The sequence below is a fragment of the Manacus candei genome, unplaced genomic scaffold, assembly GCF_025592945.1.
Source record: "Manacus candei isolate 608988 ecotype Guabito, Panama unplaced genomic scaffold, ASM2559294v1 h1tg000159l, whole genome shotgun sequence".
Lineage (NCBI taxonomy): Eukaryota > Metazoa > Chordata > Aves > Passeriformes > Pipridae > Manacus > Manacus candei.
The window spans coordinates 3,031,476-3,047,547 of NW_026138207.1; the positions used below are offsets into that span (position 1 = coordinate 3,031,476).

The window sequence follows — 16,072 nt, forward strand, 5'->3', positions numbered from 1 at the left end:
TTACCACACACAATACCAGATGCACTATAAATCCTGGGGGCTTTCTTTTAAGCAAGCAAGTCTGGCAAGCTCTTTAAATGAGCTCCTCAAGAAAGACTGGATGTTCTGGCATGAATTGATATGAGCAACTTTTTTCAGCTATGGATTTTGGATACAGTAAAACAGGCAGACTCTTAAGTCTCTGCTTTGAAAAAAATACGTAAAGCAGTAAAGATAGAACAGGGAAAATAATGGGTTGTGCGAATCTTAATCCATCTAAGTGGAAGTGGAGTTTGATCCTATAAAAATTTCTTAGAAAACAGGGAACAGATTTCCAGTAATTCTGTATTTTAATGTGCACTTAATTAACTCTACAAAAATGGAAATTGTCCCTAAAGAATGTAGCAGGTGGCAAGTTCTCTATTTAAAGAATACTTCCAAGAAATTATTTTCCCCAAAGGCCACTACTGTAAGGAGCATGTGCCCTCACAGTCTGTTTAGTATGTGTGCCTTTTGTTGCCTTATCCAGTTAAAGAAATAGCATATTCAAGTAATCATGGATAGCCTTAAAGTAAAATCAGATTAAACCCCAAACAAACTGTGATGACCTCTCTTTTCTAGAGGAATGCTAAATGTGAAGGAAATGATGCAGAGCAGTGAGTTTTTACAATAGCATCTTCTCTGAAGGAAAACAAGGTATTTAAAAGGGATTTATGGCTAAATCTACGGGCAGTGATACTGGGTTCAAGTGTATCCAATTGAGCTGCTGGATATGACCTGTTTGGCAATTCCAAGAGCTGCATTTTTTTGCGCTTTTTTCCCCCCTTTTTTTTTTTCCCCCTTCCCCCCCCCCTTTTTTTTTTCCCTTTTTTTTTGGTGCTGCTATTTTCAATCACAGTTGTTTCAAATTATTGAAAATCAGCTCTGATCTTAATGCATACTTAGCTTTTAGAAGTATGTTGAGAAACTGAATCAGCAAGAGCAAGATGAGATGTGCTTTGGTGGAGGAGAGCACAGCAGGAAGGGATTCTGGGGGTTTACTGTCTGTAAATAGTCACATTGTGCTGCTCCTCCAGTTGCAAATAGACAGGCTCCTAAATTTGAGTCAAACCTGAGTTTAAAACCAGGAGAAGGAAAATACTATCTTTTCAGTGAAGCACTATTTGACCACAAGGTTATGGGGCTTACCTGTGTGGGTTGCAAAAGCTGCTTTTCCTATCAGAGGGAACACTGGGGCAATCAAATCTAGACTCCATCTTCCACATGGCACAAGTCAGGATTGCAGTGGGATTGATCACATGGATACATGAGGAAATAGTGATCAATATGTATCTGGGAAACACAGAGTTTCTCTTCCTTAAGAATGTTTTGCCTGCTTGAATGTTGTGTGTCATATATGTACTTATGCAAAACACAACTATTTTATTACATGCTTAGAGTGCAATACTATGCAATAATAAAAATTATTTCTGCCTTTGACTTTAGGCAGGATGATATATTGCAGAGTGAGTACATTATTTTCCCTTTTCCCAACTCCCACCAAAATATAGGCATTGACCCTGTAGTAGTTTATATTCAGGTAAATGGGTCCACCTGCAGGCACTGGTTTGCAGAATCAATTTCTTAAACACTGCTGCAGGAGGGTTCCTTATATTATAAAACATGGACAACAAAAAGAAAATTGGAATTCTTTTTTCTTTGTGGGAGTGGGTTGTTCCTTTTCTGGAAATTACTTGGCCATCTGAGATTGGACTTGTGAAAGATCTATGTTCAGTGTTCTCATCAAAAAGTTAAGATGATGACATAACTGAACGTCTGGGTGAAATATGTCTTGCCAGTTAAACATATCCACTTATGGATTTGACAGCATGGTATGCAGAGGTCTTCTGATCAGGCAGCAGTTCACCGGATGCAGAAAAATAGCCCTGATCAGTGTGTGACCTTGAAAGTGGTCACGGGTCTTCCTCTGCCTGACTGGACGACAGAAAACAGAGAAGTTCTGTTTCACAGTATAAGTTGTTGCTTATCTGGAAGAAGTAACTGAAAGTGGCTTTTTTGCTGTTCTCAGATAATCGCAGTTCTCAGAATTTTATATATATGAGAATCACTTATAGAAGTGAGTGTCTGTCTGCTCACAATCTACCATTTGAAAGATCTCAATGAAAACAAGTCCCTTCCTTGAGGGTCAGAGCTCTACTTCAGCTTGTACTTCAATGCAGATGGCACTTATCCTTACATCAGTTTTAGGTTTTAGTTTTTCTGTGCGTATTCACAACTTTGAGTGTCAGATTGGAGACTACTGTAATGGCATTTCAATGTACATTAAAAACCAAAACTTCAATGCCAATACAATGTCGGATTAAAAGAAATGTTGAAAACTGAATAATGAAAAAGCTGTGTTATCTCTTTACTACTTTTCAATGAGGCTAAAAATGTAGAATATTTTTTAGGAATTGCAAAAGAGTAAAACTTTTTGTTTCTTTGTAAAAATAATGACATTATAGTTTAATGAATGAGGTAACTCTTGTCATGCAGTCTTTATTGCGATCAGCAAAACTCAGGTTTCTACTTGACCTCTGGAAATATGCTGTGGGAAATGCTGCTGCTTAAACACTGTGGCAGAAAATCAAGGATCAGGAAAGCAGTATGGTTGTCATTAAGCTGAAGTGCAAGGACTGAGATAAAAGCTTAAGCATTGCTTTTCAGTGTTGAGGCAGAATGTGTGTGTTTTCAATGTGAGGATGTGCTTTCAAACCTGTTCTACCTATCTTATTAAAAGCTGTTTTCTTGGGGTATTTGAACACTAGACAACAGGCTAGAGGGATCATAAGTTTCTTGGTTTTGCATGAGATGAGAAGATTTTAATAAAAATTGAATTTTATGTGTAAACCCCTCACTGTTTAAAGTCATTCCTGAGGAATAATAGCTCTACAGTGTTTGATTCACTGACAGTCCTGTATTGCTTCTGAATGTCAGTAAATCTACATTACTCTTTTATCAGTATGCTGTTCAAAGTGCTTGTCTTTGGCAAACACTTGAAAGAATCCAAAGATTTTCACATATTTTTCAAAACTTGGACAGTTTTCTGGGTGTTCGTGTTCTAAGGGTGATTATTTTTTAATGTCTGCTGTGAAATTTTGAAATTTTACATAAAATGACTTTGCAATGCAAATTTTTTTTTCTCTCCACAGATGAAATCATGAATCAGGACATCATCCCCCTCTATGCTGCAGATATTCAAGACCAATTAAAGAAACAGTTTGCTTATCTGTCAGGTAGGTTTACGGTGTTCCCTCCTATTGACATTGCTTAGATGTACTGTTCAGCCTGTTGTGCTTTCTGTCTCTGAGATCTCTTATATGAGACATTAATATTTAATGAGTTAATCAAAATGCAGACTATCAAGACTTGTCTTTTAAGGATTTATGAAGAGATTTTTTTTAGAAGTATAATATAAATTTTCAAATTACAGTTAATTTTCCAGTTAATTGGAGATTGCAACGTGGATATGCTGGTGGTTGCTATGGTCTTGCAGTCCTCAGCTCACAGCCCCAGCTGCTACTGGCTCTGCTATCATGTTTGATACTGAAGCCCAAGCTGACACCTTAGTCTTGGCCAAAGTGGTGGAGTGAGCACCACAACACCATGTTCCTCTGCAGCCTCAGTGTTGGGGTCAGACATGTGCAGCATCAGATTCTGGACAAGATTTTTGGCTTGGTATTGCTAACTGCCTTGGCAAAGGAACCTGCTTTTAGGTGTAAAGCCATCTCTAAAAGCAGCACAGCCATGTTCCCACAGCACAAGGAGTCTTTGCCCCTGGACAACCTGTGCCAGGGAGGTGATGGGGGTCTGTGTTTGTGCCATGCAAGTGTTGATTGCTGAGCTTGGCCCATTTCCATGCTGAGGCTGTGGCTGGCTGATACTGGGCAAAGGGAGATACTGCCTTTGCTCACTGATCAGGCCTTTGATCAGACTGTGTGGAAGGTGTCTGATGTGCTTCTGAGTTTGTTCTCCTGTTTTCCTGCCTGTCAAGCTCTGGCAGGTGTGCAGCAGCAAACTTGCTGGAGTTCCAACCCTGCCCTCCCACCAAGACACAGAAAGTGGCTTTGCAGAGCCACTCTGTATCCTTCAGCATAAAGGAGATTTACCTCTCTGGGCTGTAGCTGGACTCTGTAACTGTTCTCTCTCTCTTTGAATCCCTCCCTGCATCAAATCAAGAGGCACACAGCAATGAAGTAATGTACTGCTTTGCTTGGCAAAAGCTCATTGAATCTTCTTGTACTCATAATTAGCTATTAATTATGATTTATTTCTGCCCCACAAACTAAACTAGGTGTAGGTCTGTGGTAGTGACTGTTTTCTATGGGGAGGTAAGAATATTTTGTTTATGGAGTTGGCTGTTCATGCTCCATTTGAGATGACAGCCTTTAGTCTACTATTCTTCTCTGATGGTTTATCTTCTTGACATCCAAGCTCTTCTTATCGAAGGGCAGAAACTGTCTTGTAATAGTGTTATGCAAGAATCAACTTATCTAGGAAACTGTAAATAGGGTTTATATTTTGCCTCTCTGAAGTGAGGGGGGAAACTGGTGCCTACAGTAGATGAGTTGTTGAGTTCACAAATCCACAAGTGTCTTCAGCACTCATTAAATCTTCCATGCAGTGGAGCTTAGTAAGTTCCTCACTCTATTTTCTTCTATTTAATTCATAGTCTGTTAGAAGTCTGTTTTCTTTGCCTGAAATAGTAGGACAGCTGCATTACTGTACATTACATTCTCTGTTGTATTTTATTATTCTTGGGCAAGTTGACCATTAGGCATTTTCATTTCACTTTGGACTCCGCATCTTTTACCCTAATGTTCTCCTTCAGGACACTGACAGTTAGTTCTCTGTGCTGTACCATATAGTGGTGTTACAGGTTCTGTGAATGAAGGAACAGAGACAATATTTTGATACTTGATTTATGTACATTTTGCTTGTTGTTGCAATTGTGCTTACGAATGTCTTTGCTCTAATGCCACTTAAGACATTTAAAGTGTCTTAAGACATTTTAAGACATTCCCACAGAATGGGGCATTTTTGCTTATTACTAAACTGCCTTCGAAACAGAATCTTAGGACATGGCATAAAACTCATTTAAAATGAAAATCCATGGATTATGAATGCCTTTGGTGGATAGCATCTTTGCAGTTATTGGTGAATGTCTTAGATGCATTTCTGACTTTACTTGTTGGCTTTTCAACAGCAAGACAACATGTACTTGAGAATTGCTTTAATTTCTCTAATAGGATGTATCTGGGTCTCATGGGACACTTGCTTGAATGGTAAATGAAACCTAGTCTGCTTCTGTGCCTAAAGGCTGTAGCCCTTCCCAAGCTACTTTCTGTGTATTGTTCAAAGTCGGGCTCACTTCTTACTTTTGTCCCTCGTTCTCCTGGATTGTAATGGAAATGCTGCAGCGACATCCAAATTAGACTTGAAATGAAACAAATTAAAGCAAAAACTTATGTTAATGCTTCAGTTTGTCAGTAAATACAGCAAAGTGCCATGAAATCAAGGTGCTAGCTAACTCCTGCAGACTAGCTTTCTCAGCTGTGAGTATGGAGTCATGTGTTCAGCTTAATGCTAATGGAGGGGTGGGCTGTGGATGAGGTTTTTATTCAGTCATTCACACAGCAAATTTATAAACCACGAAGTTAATATTTTACCTCAGACACAGCTGTTTACTTTTCGCCTTGGAGTTTTTTTCTTTCTGTGGAACAAGGTCCTTATCTTTGCTAGAATTGTTACTCTCTTTTGTTGTTTTGCTTATTAAGTGTCCTCGCTATATGGTTCACTGTTTCATCTCTCTCACCATTTTATTCCTTTAGTTACTACTTGTGCAACCACTTTTTCTTCTGCATTGAAAAGGGTCTTCTGCCTTTTTTGTTTGTTCATTTTTGGGTTTTATCCCATGAAGGACATTATAAGGTCCACTTAAAAGTCTCTGGAAAATGTATTTCTTATGTATTCAGTACAGTCTTTCATTCACATTTTATACTTTCTTTCATAAGGTTTTTTTTTTTCCTCTTTCCATGACTGTAAAGTTGCTGGGTGACTTTTATACCCACCCAACCTTTTGTCTATCTGCCATTGCAGTGTGCAGGTGTATTAAAATAAATGTGGATGAAGAGCATGCAGACAGGTGTGTATGTTGATATGCATCTTAAATCATTCAAGTTATGTGATGTGCAAATGAAAGACTCTTGGCCACCATAAGTGCTGAACCAGTTATTCCAACTCACTTCCCTTTGAATGTCTCTTTATGCATTGAACAACTTCAAAGTATTTCAATTAAAGGAAATAGAAATATGATTTCATACTATTTGCATTTTTGTTTATTGATTCCTAATTGTTTTTTCTGCCTTTGAAAAAGTTACCATTGGTACTAGCTTTCAAAATGCTTATATCTTTGGCTTATATACATTCTAAACACTAAGGTTCTCACTCTCTGTAACTTTATTTACTTCACTGTGTTCTTGCTCTTCTCTGTGGAAATGATCTGTCAATACCTCACTGGTCAAACTGTTTCCATGGAAGTAGCTGCAGGTGCTGAGTCTGTAAAATTATATCTGAGAATTTCTGAGTCGATCCTGTACCACATACATTGTAACAGTTACTTAAAAATATCAGCTTGATTTTTGTTGATGATGTAATATAGGCAGTATCTGTGCTGTGTATGGACAGTGGAAGAGGTACAGCTTAGCAGTTTTTCCCTTGCATGGGTGTAAGTTTAACTGTTGTTTTATATTCACTGTGTTAAACCCACTGTGGAGATTATATTAAAAAAAAAGTAGCAAAGAAAATCAGGGAAAAAAAAGTGAATCCTAAGAGAGCTCCAGTTCAAATATATTCAGGTACAAATTTAGTTACTGCAATCTGATTTCTAAGCGAGTATACTTGCTGCTGATCAGCCTGGGGAAAAATGCAAAAACTTGTATACTTGTGAAATTATACAACTAAAACTTCTCTAATTTTAATAAATTCTTCTTGATTCTGTTTTTCTTTGCAAAGGATATTCTATGAAACTTTTATCCACTACCTCATTGAAGTCCACATGTAATTTCAAATACTCTGAGTACTCCACTTAAGTATATTATGAGATTAGAAAGGAGAAATTCTTTATCAGAAACACACAAACATAATAGATGAACTACCACAACAGTAAAGAAAAATCTGAAGTAAGCCTTTCTCTCATTCATGTGAGGACCTCACTTTTGACATGACTGCAAACAAGGTTACTTTTAAGCTAGGTCTTTTGAACTAAAGTTGTAGATCTAAGCCATTTAACAAGGAAATGTTCTTTAATCATGTGTGTGCACATTGATAAACATAGACATCATATTTTTTTGTTACAGTCCAAATACTATTTCATTTGCATTATAGACTCAGGCCAGAAAATCTACCTCTTTTCTCTGTCATCTAATTATATACAACTCCTTTACTTCCTTTTTGACCACTTTTGGTCAGAGTGTTTTGAGAATACCTTTTCTTATGCAAACAGCAGCAAAATAGTTAGGGAAACATTACAAAATAATGTAATTATTTCATCTTTCCTGGAAGTCTGAGCAGTCTCTTTGCTGCTGCCAAATTTTGCTGGCCATACAGCAAAACGCAGACAACTAGTATATCTTTCATAGGGTTGTGGGAAATGACTCTTTTCTCTATGTGCACTTGTGTGTGAGGTTTTTAGCAGCTGTACAGTTCACAGGTTTTTTAATTTTCCCTGTCAATACCTTTCTAAATTGAGAAGAATGCTAATTATTTCTCACTTGAGATTGTTTTTAGATACCACGTCACTAACATGCCTCTTGATTAGAATTTCTGTAAAATACTGTTGCAATTTCCTTGGCACTTGTCTATCACCCAACCTGCTTAATAAATAAAAGAAAAATGCAAAAGAGATTTCAACTGTGATGGGAAAAGATATATGTAGCAGAATCTAAAGAATAAATGCTAAATTACCTAGACTTAAGGTAAACTTTACCAGTCCCATCTTACAGTAGCACAGCTACTATTCCAAGGATAATTTTTCCATTCCTTTCATACACGAGACCGCAATGCTCTGGGTCCACATAATTTTAACAGTTGGTACTATTGTTGGTGCTAATTGTATTCAAAGGTTAGGAACATGAAGTGCTGTATACTAAGCACAGTTAAGTCATTTTGATGCCTGAACTGTGGACCTTGTACAATTCAACATGTTTTTAAAACATGTTTCTCCAAAACACAGGACTGTCTCTGTTGCAAAAAACTGACCTTAGACTGAGAAGTGTAGATCTGTTTAGAACAACTCCACTTAACTGGAGGTTTACTAGAATTGTAGAGGTTTATCCACTGAAAAATTTCCATTCTAGAGAGGTAATTTGTGTTTTATTCGATACTAAATCTATTGAAGAAGTTTCAGTTGAATAGGCTGCCAAAGTATAGGTGAGTTAAGAACAAAGTTTTCCTTTAATGAAGACTCATAAAAGTAAGGTGGAAGCAGATCTGCTTAATTTAAAGTAGTGTGGTGTTTTTATTTTATTTAATTGCAGGCATAAGTTTCAGTACTCTTTACTTCTATGGTGTTTCCATTTTTAGACTGGAGAGTAATAATCCTCTCCCTTGCAGAATGTTTCTTATAGCTGCAAGTCTCAAGTAATTCTTGGGAATCATTTCAGGTAAGATGTGTGTGGACTGATTGCACTTGCTTAAGGACTGATGCGTTCTCTTCTGCTCTTTTCTGTAAACAAAAGCTGACTCTCAAGTGATGTTTGTTTAATATTTTGAAATAATGCTGAATGTTTTCCAGCATTTTCATAGCATCACAGAATGGATTGAGTTGGAAGGAACCTTTAAATATCATCTAGTCTATCCCCCCTGCCATGGGTAAGGACTTTACCTAGACCGGATTGCTCAAAGCTCCATCCAACCTGACATTTGAGTAGTCACAACAGTGTTTATAATTATTTAAACAAAAATAAGAGGGTTTTCAGAAATTCAGATTTAAAAAACCAAGAAAACCCTAAAATTAGACTAAGAAAATGCTCCCAATGCTCTCAGATACCTGGTTGTATACTTGGTTGTTAATAACACATAAAATGATTAAATTCCAATTGTATAGGTCAGTGTATCCCTGTGTAGGCCTAGAAATAGGAGAATGGGCTTGTGTGTGCCATTGTGGACAGAACTTGCCCAGCAAACAAGTTTAGGCTGTTCCACAGCTGTGGCTGGAATTTCAGGACTGTGAGCTACTGGGGAATGAGAAAGACATGATTTTTTCAATGGTTATGAATGAGGTAATTAGACAGCCACTCTACCAACTGACCTGAATTTATTAAAATATTATAGTTAAATTACTGCTTTTTTGGATGATGATTAAAATTCCAGTCACTCATTTTAAAAATTACTCTGTACAAATTGAATTATTTTCATTAGTTTTAGCACCCACAGAGTTCATCTCAGTTTACGTGTCCCTTTCTGTAATTGGTGTATATAGTTCTGAGATGCTGGATGGTTATATTGAAGTTTTTGTCTTAAACCTCCATTTCAAGGAGGATGGGAGAAGTGAAATTGTTCATTTTTGTCACTTGAATGCTTTCCCTCTCACTAAAGCCTAAACCCAGCTTAGCTTTCTAAATTTTCCCTTTTATCCCCTCCCTCTAAATTCTGTGGCATGATTTACTTCTGGGAGAAGACACGAAAATCACGTTTTGCACAGCTAACTTAGGAATAAACTGTGTAATGTTGCTTTTGCAGAGGTGAAGCAAGAAAAAGTGATTCTAAATAAAGGAAAGAATAATTTCCGTGTTGCATTAGTTTCATTATAAAAATGAAGAACACTAAAAAGTGAACCTGCCTACTGTTTTTACTATTATTTAATATGTAGGATTTTTACTTTGTTTCCCATGCCCTTTCTGTAGGTTGCTGTGACAAATGCTCGTTTGTAAGTAGGGACTGCTTTGCTAGAGTGACCTGTATTCCATTGATGGCCCTGTATTTAATGTTGCAATATAGAATGTGACTTTGATAGGTCAAAATTATTAAAGCTGAAATTTTACAGTATTTGTTATGTGTAGCACTTCAGGTCACTCTACCCTAAACTCTTTTGAGCAGTGAGGATCTAATAAGGAGAAGTGGTTGAGCAGCATTTGAAGGTATATGTGTGCTCAAGTGTCCCAGCAGGAAAACACTGGAGAAAAAGATAATCAGTGAACAACGATCTTCTAAAGAGCACAAGGCTGGACAGAGTTGTCTCCACTCAAGATAACCACAGATGACTGTACTAGAAACTGAAAATTAATAGGCAGTGTCAAGGCAGGATGCCTCTGTTTGCCCTGGACAATCAGTGGTGGTCTGGGAACTTCCTGAAGGTCATGGTCCGGGCTTCTGCTTTTAGGACATGTCCTGCAAGTCTATCGTTGTTCTTCTTTTGTTTCATACATCCTATTTATAGAAATTATGTAGAACAAAGCAAGTAACCAATGGGGATACAGCAAATAATGTATAATTGTATCTAAAAATAGATATTCTAGAGAGAGCAGAACATCTCATGAGCAACAGAAATAATCATTATCATACTTGAAAAATGTTTTTAATGAGAGAGAAAAATACTTAAGTTCTGAGAGCCTGGGTAGAACAAAAAATAATAGAATCAAAATGGTTCTTAACTTATATTTTTGTTGCGAACATTTGTATAGCTAAAATTAGCTCCCTTGACGTAATGTTGCCGTATTTAGATGTGTTGTAAAGGTCATGTTTGCAAATTTATGATATTTGCATAATAGTTGCATTTTGTTGTTGTTTAAACGCATCCAGAGTGCGTTTACTCATGTATTTTGATTTCAAGTGCTTCACAGTGGCAGCACCATATTGCTTGTAAACTAGTAGAAGTCAGATTCACCACAAATTAACATAAGGATACTATTTGAGCTCTTCTAATTACTTATGGTTTGGAGGGAAGTTGTGGTTTCTTTTATCAAGCAAATCTGAGCTCAAATATTTCTCTTCTTTTCCTGGTGAGGTTAGATGCAAAGGCACTGGGAGTGGGTTTGGGCCTTGTTGCTGGTTTTTTGGTTTTTTTTTTTAATCAAAACAGAATAGTATATAATCAAAACTGGCTGCATTTGTAGAAAAGGAACCACGTGAAGCTGAGCACTAGCAAATAACAGTGTGAGTACTTTTCCTAGTGAGAAATACTGTCTGTGCTTACGTTCATCTCAGTACCAGCAGCCAGTCACACAGTACTTACAACAACCATTGTCATGGAGTTATCAAATTTTTCAGCTGCAAACTCCCATCCCTACGGATATTAAATCCAAACAGAAGCAATCCAAACAAAACCAGCAGAGTGCTATAATGAAGTGAGTGCATAGATCCATACAAAGTCGCAGCCCCAACAAATATTTATCAGATAGGAATAGGCTGGTAACCAGATGCCAAAAAAGCACACTGTAATCTTCACAAATCACTGTTGTTCTCATGATTGGTGTTGCAAATACAGTTTACAGCTGATTTCTACACAAATATTGGATTTCAAGGCTAAAATAACCTTGTTATTTTCCAACAGTAATTTTTCATTGTTTTTCTTCTCTTTTTGAAGTGTGAAGCAAAGATAACTTCCCAGTAAACGTGTTCTTACCACCCCCAAACTGTTAATTTCATGCAGTTCCTAGGGCTCAGTAAGCCCCTTGTCCTGCCTGTGTTTATGAAAATATACTTGTTTAAGCCATGAAACATTAATATTGCTTTTGAAAAGAAATAATTACCTTTTGCATGTAAAAATGTGTGCGAAGCACATTAAGAAGCATTGTGGTTTTTAATTCTACCCAGGGCTGCAAATGCCAGAAAAGATAGAGATACTGATATGTAGCTCATCAGCAGCTCTGCTGTAGCATAGATACTGTGAAAAAAGCTCTGCTTTACCTTTTGTACATAATCTGAGAATGGTAAATCTCATTTGAAACAGCTACATCCATTTCTTTTAGTGTTCTGTTCCTTTCTTTTAGACCATCCTAGAAGCAAAGCAGCCTAATGGGCAGGGTAAAGGGGGTGTTGCATGAATGAGTTCAAACTAGTAAGAAGGTTGAATTCAGTTTAAGATGTAGATTCGCCTACTTAATTCCGAATTAACATTTTTTTTCCTAAATTAGTTCATTTCTTTCTCCAGATGGGTTATATTTACATGCAGTTGGCGTTTATCAAAAGAAAGAAGCACTGCCATCTGGTGTCAAAACTGTGTTCCCAGGAGCCAAGACATTAGTACAGAAAAAAACTGTGATGAATGTGGTGTAACAAGTTCCTTTCGAACTTTGTAAGCTCTAAAGAATACACTGTTCAGAATAGACAATGTCCATGCTGATGAGTTCTGCACAAAAGGAGGGGAGAAAAAAGAGAGAGAAAAAAATTAAATACAGTAGTTTCTTTCCTGGGAAATTGCAGTCTAGGTAAAGGAATGTGCATGTTAACATGCTTGCTGCTTGTTTCTTTTGTAGGTGGAAGAGGGGGAGATGGCTGCCCTGTTATCACCTTTCCAGACTATCCAGCTTTCAGTGAGATCCCCGAAAAAGAGTTCCAGAATGTCCTGACCTACCTGACAAGCATTCCAAGGTGAGCACCTGTCTAGAAGAAAATAATCTTTTATCTGCTAAGTGACTTTTCACATTCAGTCCCTTACATGATGGTGTAATGATCGACTTGGCATTTAATTAAAGAAAAGGGAAATGCAGCTTTTTGGTGCAGGTTCAGTAAGTGTTGATTAGTGCTACAACTACATTAGCTGCCTAATGTAGTTGCTAAATTATTTATATAATGGTATTTATATTTCATCAGAAGATTACTTCCTGGCATGTATGGATATAGATTCTGTGATGGATGTTGTCCTCTTGTGTCTTCATTGTATCTTGGAGTACAATATTCAGTGTTTTAATTGAAAACATATAATTTTGGCAGAACATGCTAATTCCTGGATACTACTCAAGATATTACTCACTGAGAGAATACTCCATAACTACAAACAGAAGTTTGTCGTCGCCACTTGTTATGTTTCCCTGACTCAGTTGAATGTAAGGTCTTTGTAGATTTCCAAAGCTTTGCCTGAGGGTGCTAAGCAGGCCCAGAAAATCCTGATTTTCTTGGAGGACACGGTAGTGTTATCAATGGGCTTCTCAATAAACATTGTGATTTTTGTTGATGGTTGGGGAGTGAAATGGTGGGTTCAAAATCGTGATGGAGGTGAGGAAGGCAAGTAGCAAAGTACAGACTGTAGACTTCAAGAGAACAGATTTTGGCTTTTTTGGGGAACTGGTAGATGGGATACAATGGAAGGCAGCTCTGAAGAGATAATCTGTTGAGGAATGCTGCCAAGTTTTGAAGGACAGCATTTTCCAAGCACAAGAATGGTATGTCCTGGAATTTGAATAGACGTAACAGGAGACTGACCCGACTGTCCGAAAGTGAACTTGTGACTGAGCTGCAATACAAAGGCATCATACAGGAGGTGAAAGCAGGGACAGGATACAAAGGAGGAATATAGATACATCGTCCAAACACATAGGGATGGTGTCAGAAAAGTCAAAGCACATCTGGACCTGAGGGACAAGAAAAAGGGGACATCAAGGACCACCCAAAAAAAACTTCTGTTGCTTTAGCAGTACAGGAATAAGCAAGGAAAATGTGGACCTGTGCTGAATGGACTGGGTATATTAGTAGCATCCAACACAAAGAAGGTTGAGACAGTTGAATTCTTCACTTCAGTCTTCTCTGACAATGTCACCCCAGCCTATGTGCTCAGAGTGAGGGTTCAAGGAGGAGAATGACAAGAAATCAGTGAGGATCAAATCAAGGATCTCTTGAGAAATCTTGACCCAAATCTAGTCTTTGGGATAAGATGACTTACATTGAGAGGGGTGAGGAGGCTGACCACTGTCATAGAAATGCTCTCTATCATCTTTGAAAGGTTTCTGAGATCAGAGATAAACCATAATGACCAAAGAAAGGTAAATATTGCATTCATGTTCAGGAAGGGCAAGAATAATGATCTGGAGCACTATAGGCTTGTCAACCTCACTTTGATCTGTGAGAAAATTATGGAGTGAGTCCTCTTAGAACACACTTTTGGGCACATAAAAGAAGAAGGTTATGGGGAGTAGCCAGCATGAATTAAACAACAGTAATTGTTCCTGACCAGCCTATTTCTGTGATGAAGTTGCTGGATGCATCAATGAGGTGAAGCTGTGCATGTCTTGTGCCTCTCCTTAAGTTAGACCTTCAACTTAGTCTCCCCCAGCACCCTTCTGTCCACTTTGAGTTACTGTGTTTTTGCAGGTGGGCTGCTGGGTGGGGGTAAGAAAGTGCTTGGATCATTCAGCTCAAAGAGAGGTAGTTAATGGCTCATGTTTTATCTGGAGACAGAGTTCCTCGGGGAACCATACATATTCATGCTGCCTGATGTTTTTGGCAAGGATCTGAAGGAGGAGATGAAGTGCATCCTCATCAAGTGTGTATGCGAGAAACTGGTGGACCAGCCATTACACTTGAGGAAGGATTGCCATTCACAGGAGCCTAGACAGGTGGGAGGTATGGAATGACAGGAACCTCATGAAATTCTGCAACAACAAATGCCGAGTTGGCAGTTGGGATGAACTGACCACCTGCAAGAGTGCAAGCTGGGAACTAAACTGGCTGTGAGGCTGCTCTTCTGAAAGGTACTTGGAGGTCCTGGTGAGCAGTAGGCTAACCATGAGCCAGCAGGGAAGGCTGGTAGCCCCAGGGCTGCACCAGCAGGAGCATAACAAGGAGTGGGTGACAGCAAGGGATTTACTAGCTGGCTCTCTCCAGGCCCCACCTGCAACACTGGGCTCAGCTCTGAGTTACCATGGAGTGGGGGTTCACAAAAAGGAGTGAGTCCAGTGGGGACCCCACAGTGGTTGGGAGCTGGAGCTGCTGTGCAGGGAGAGACTACAGGAGCAGGGCTTGCTCAGCTTGGGGAGGGAAAGCTGTTTGGGCCCAACAGCCACCATTCCCACCAACCAGAGGGCCGTGTGGAGATGGCAGTGGGGGCTGTATTTTGCATTCTTTTTGCTGATAGCATTCAGAGCAGCTCAGCATGGACCATGCTGAATTCACATTTGGAACTAGTCATGGCAGATGTCCTTAATGCACGTGTATGCTTTTGTTTTCTGTACGTGCATGAAGAGAAATAGTAGTGTTCTTGTAAAGGGCTTTCCTGTTAATTATTCTGTAGGACCTGCTCGCTGTGAGGGAATCCTGGTTATACACAGCACAGCACTGTGCAGTGCCCTCCTGGATGTACTTGTTAATCCTATTTTAGCAAGGAATGGAGCTGTGAAGCCAACAGCCAACTTTTGCATTTTCTTTGTTTGTCCTTGTGTTGGTTAAACTGCATGGTACCAAGCATCCCTTCATGGTATCATGGATACTGTTATTGCAAATAATTATATACCAAATTCACATCTGCTTCTCCTTTTGAAAGTCCTTGGTGGTGCACTTTATGGTCACCCATTGAGCTTCTGCACAGAGTGGGGTTCATGTGAGAAATTCTGATCAGAACAAACAGCATCTGGTGCAGGGGAGGAGCACTGAGAGCATCCCAGCACACCAGTTTGACAGGAGCACATTTTTACTAATTAAAAGTCTGAGAGCAGATTTTCTGGAGGTTTTTCTTGTTAGTTGCCTCTACCTGACAAAAATTATTCTATAGGTATTGAGCCAGAAAAGGTCATTCCTTAAGTCTGGCTGTTCTTGTAGGATGATGATGATGAAATTATAATTATTTAGAAAGAGATGACTGTTCTGTGTAAACAAGGGAAATAGCCCAGCTGGCTAGATGTGAAGGTATTAACTATTGTGAACATAACAATTCTTCAGGTTTAAGGTGATAACATTTCAGTTTCAAACCTTGTAAAAATAATGCTACTGTTAAGGTAGTGATAAACCTGTGGCCTTTTCGTGTCTAAGAATTGCTGTAATCTCAAAGGCCTTACGATATCCATCATGTCTTTGCTAGCAGTGTGAGAAGCTTAGTTTAAAATTGTGTTTGTAAGCCCTTGTG

At 38.5% G+C, this 16,072-nt stretch overlaps 1 protein-coding gene across 9 annotated transcripts in view; it reads left to right on the plus strand.

Moving 5' to 3' along the window:
* Positions 1–16,072, plus strand: part of MCF2L (MCF.2 cell line derived transforming sequence like) — a 161,789-nt gene that overhangs the window by 91,787 nt on the left and 53,930 nt on the right. For all 9 annotated transcript variants that reach the window (XM_051772806.1, XM_051772807.1, XM_051772808.1 and 6 more), the window contains 2 exons: positions 3,171–3,254; positions 12,495–12,609. In XM_051772806.1, the coding sequence (XP_051628766.1) occupies positions 3,171–3,254; positions 12,495–12,609 (199 nt within the window). The remainder of the gene's footprint in view (positions 1–3,170; positions 3,255–12,494; positions 12,610–16,072) is intronic.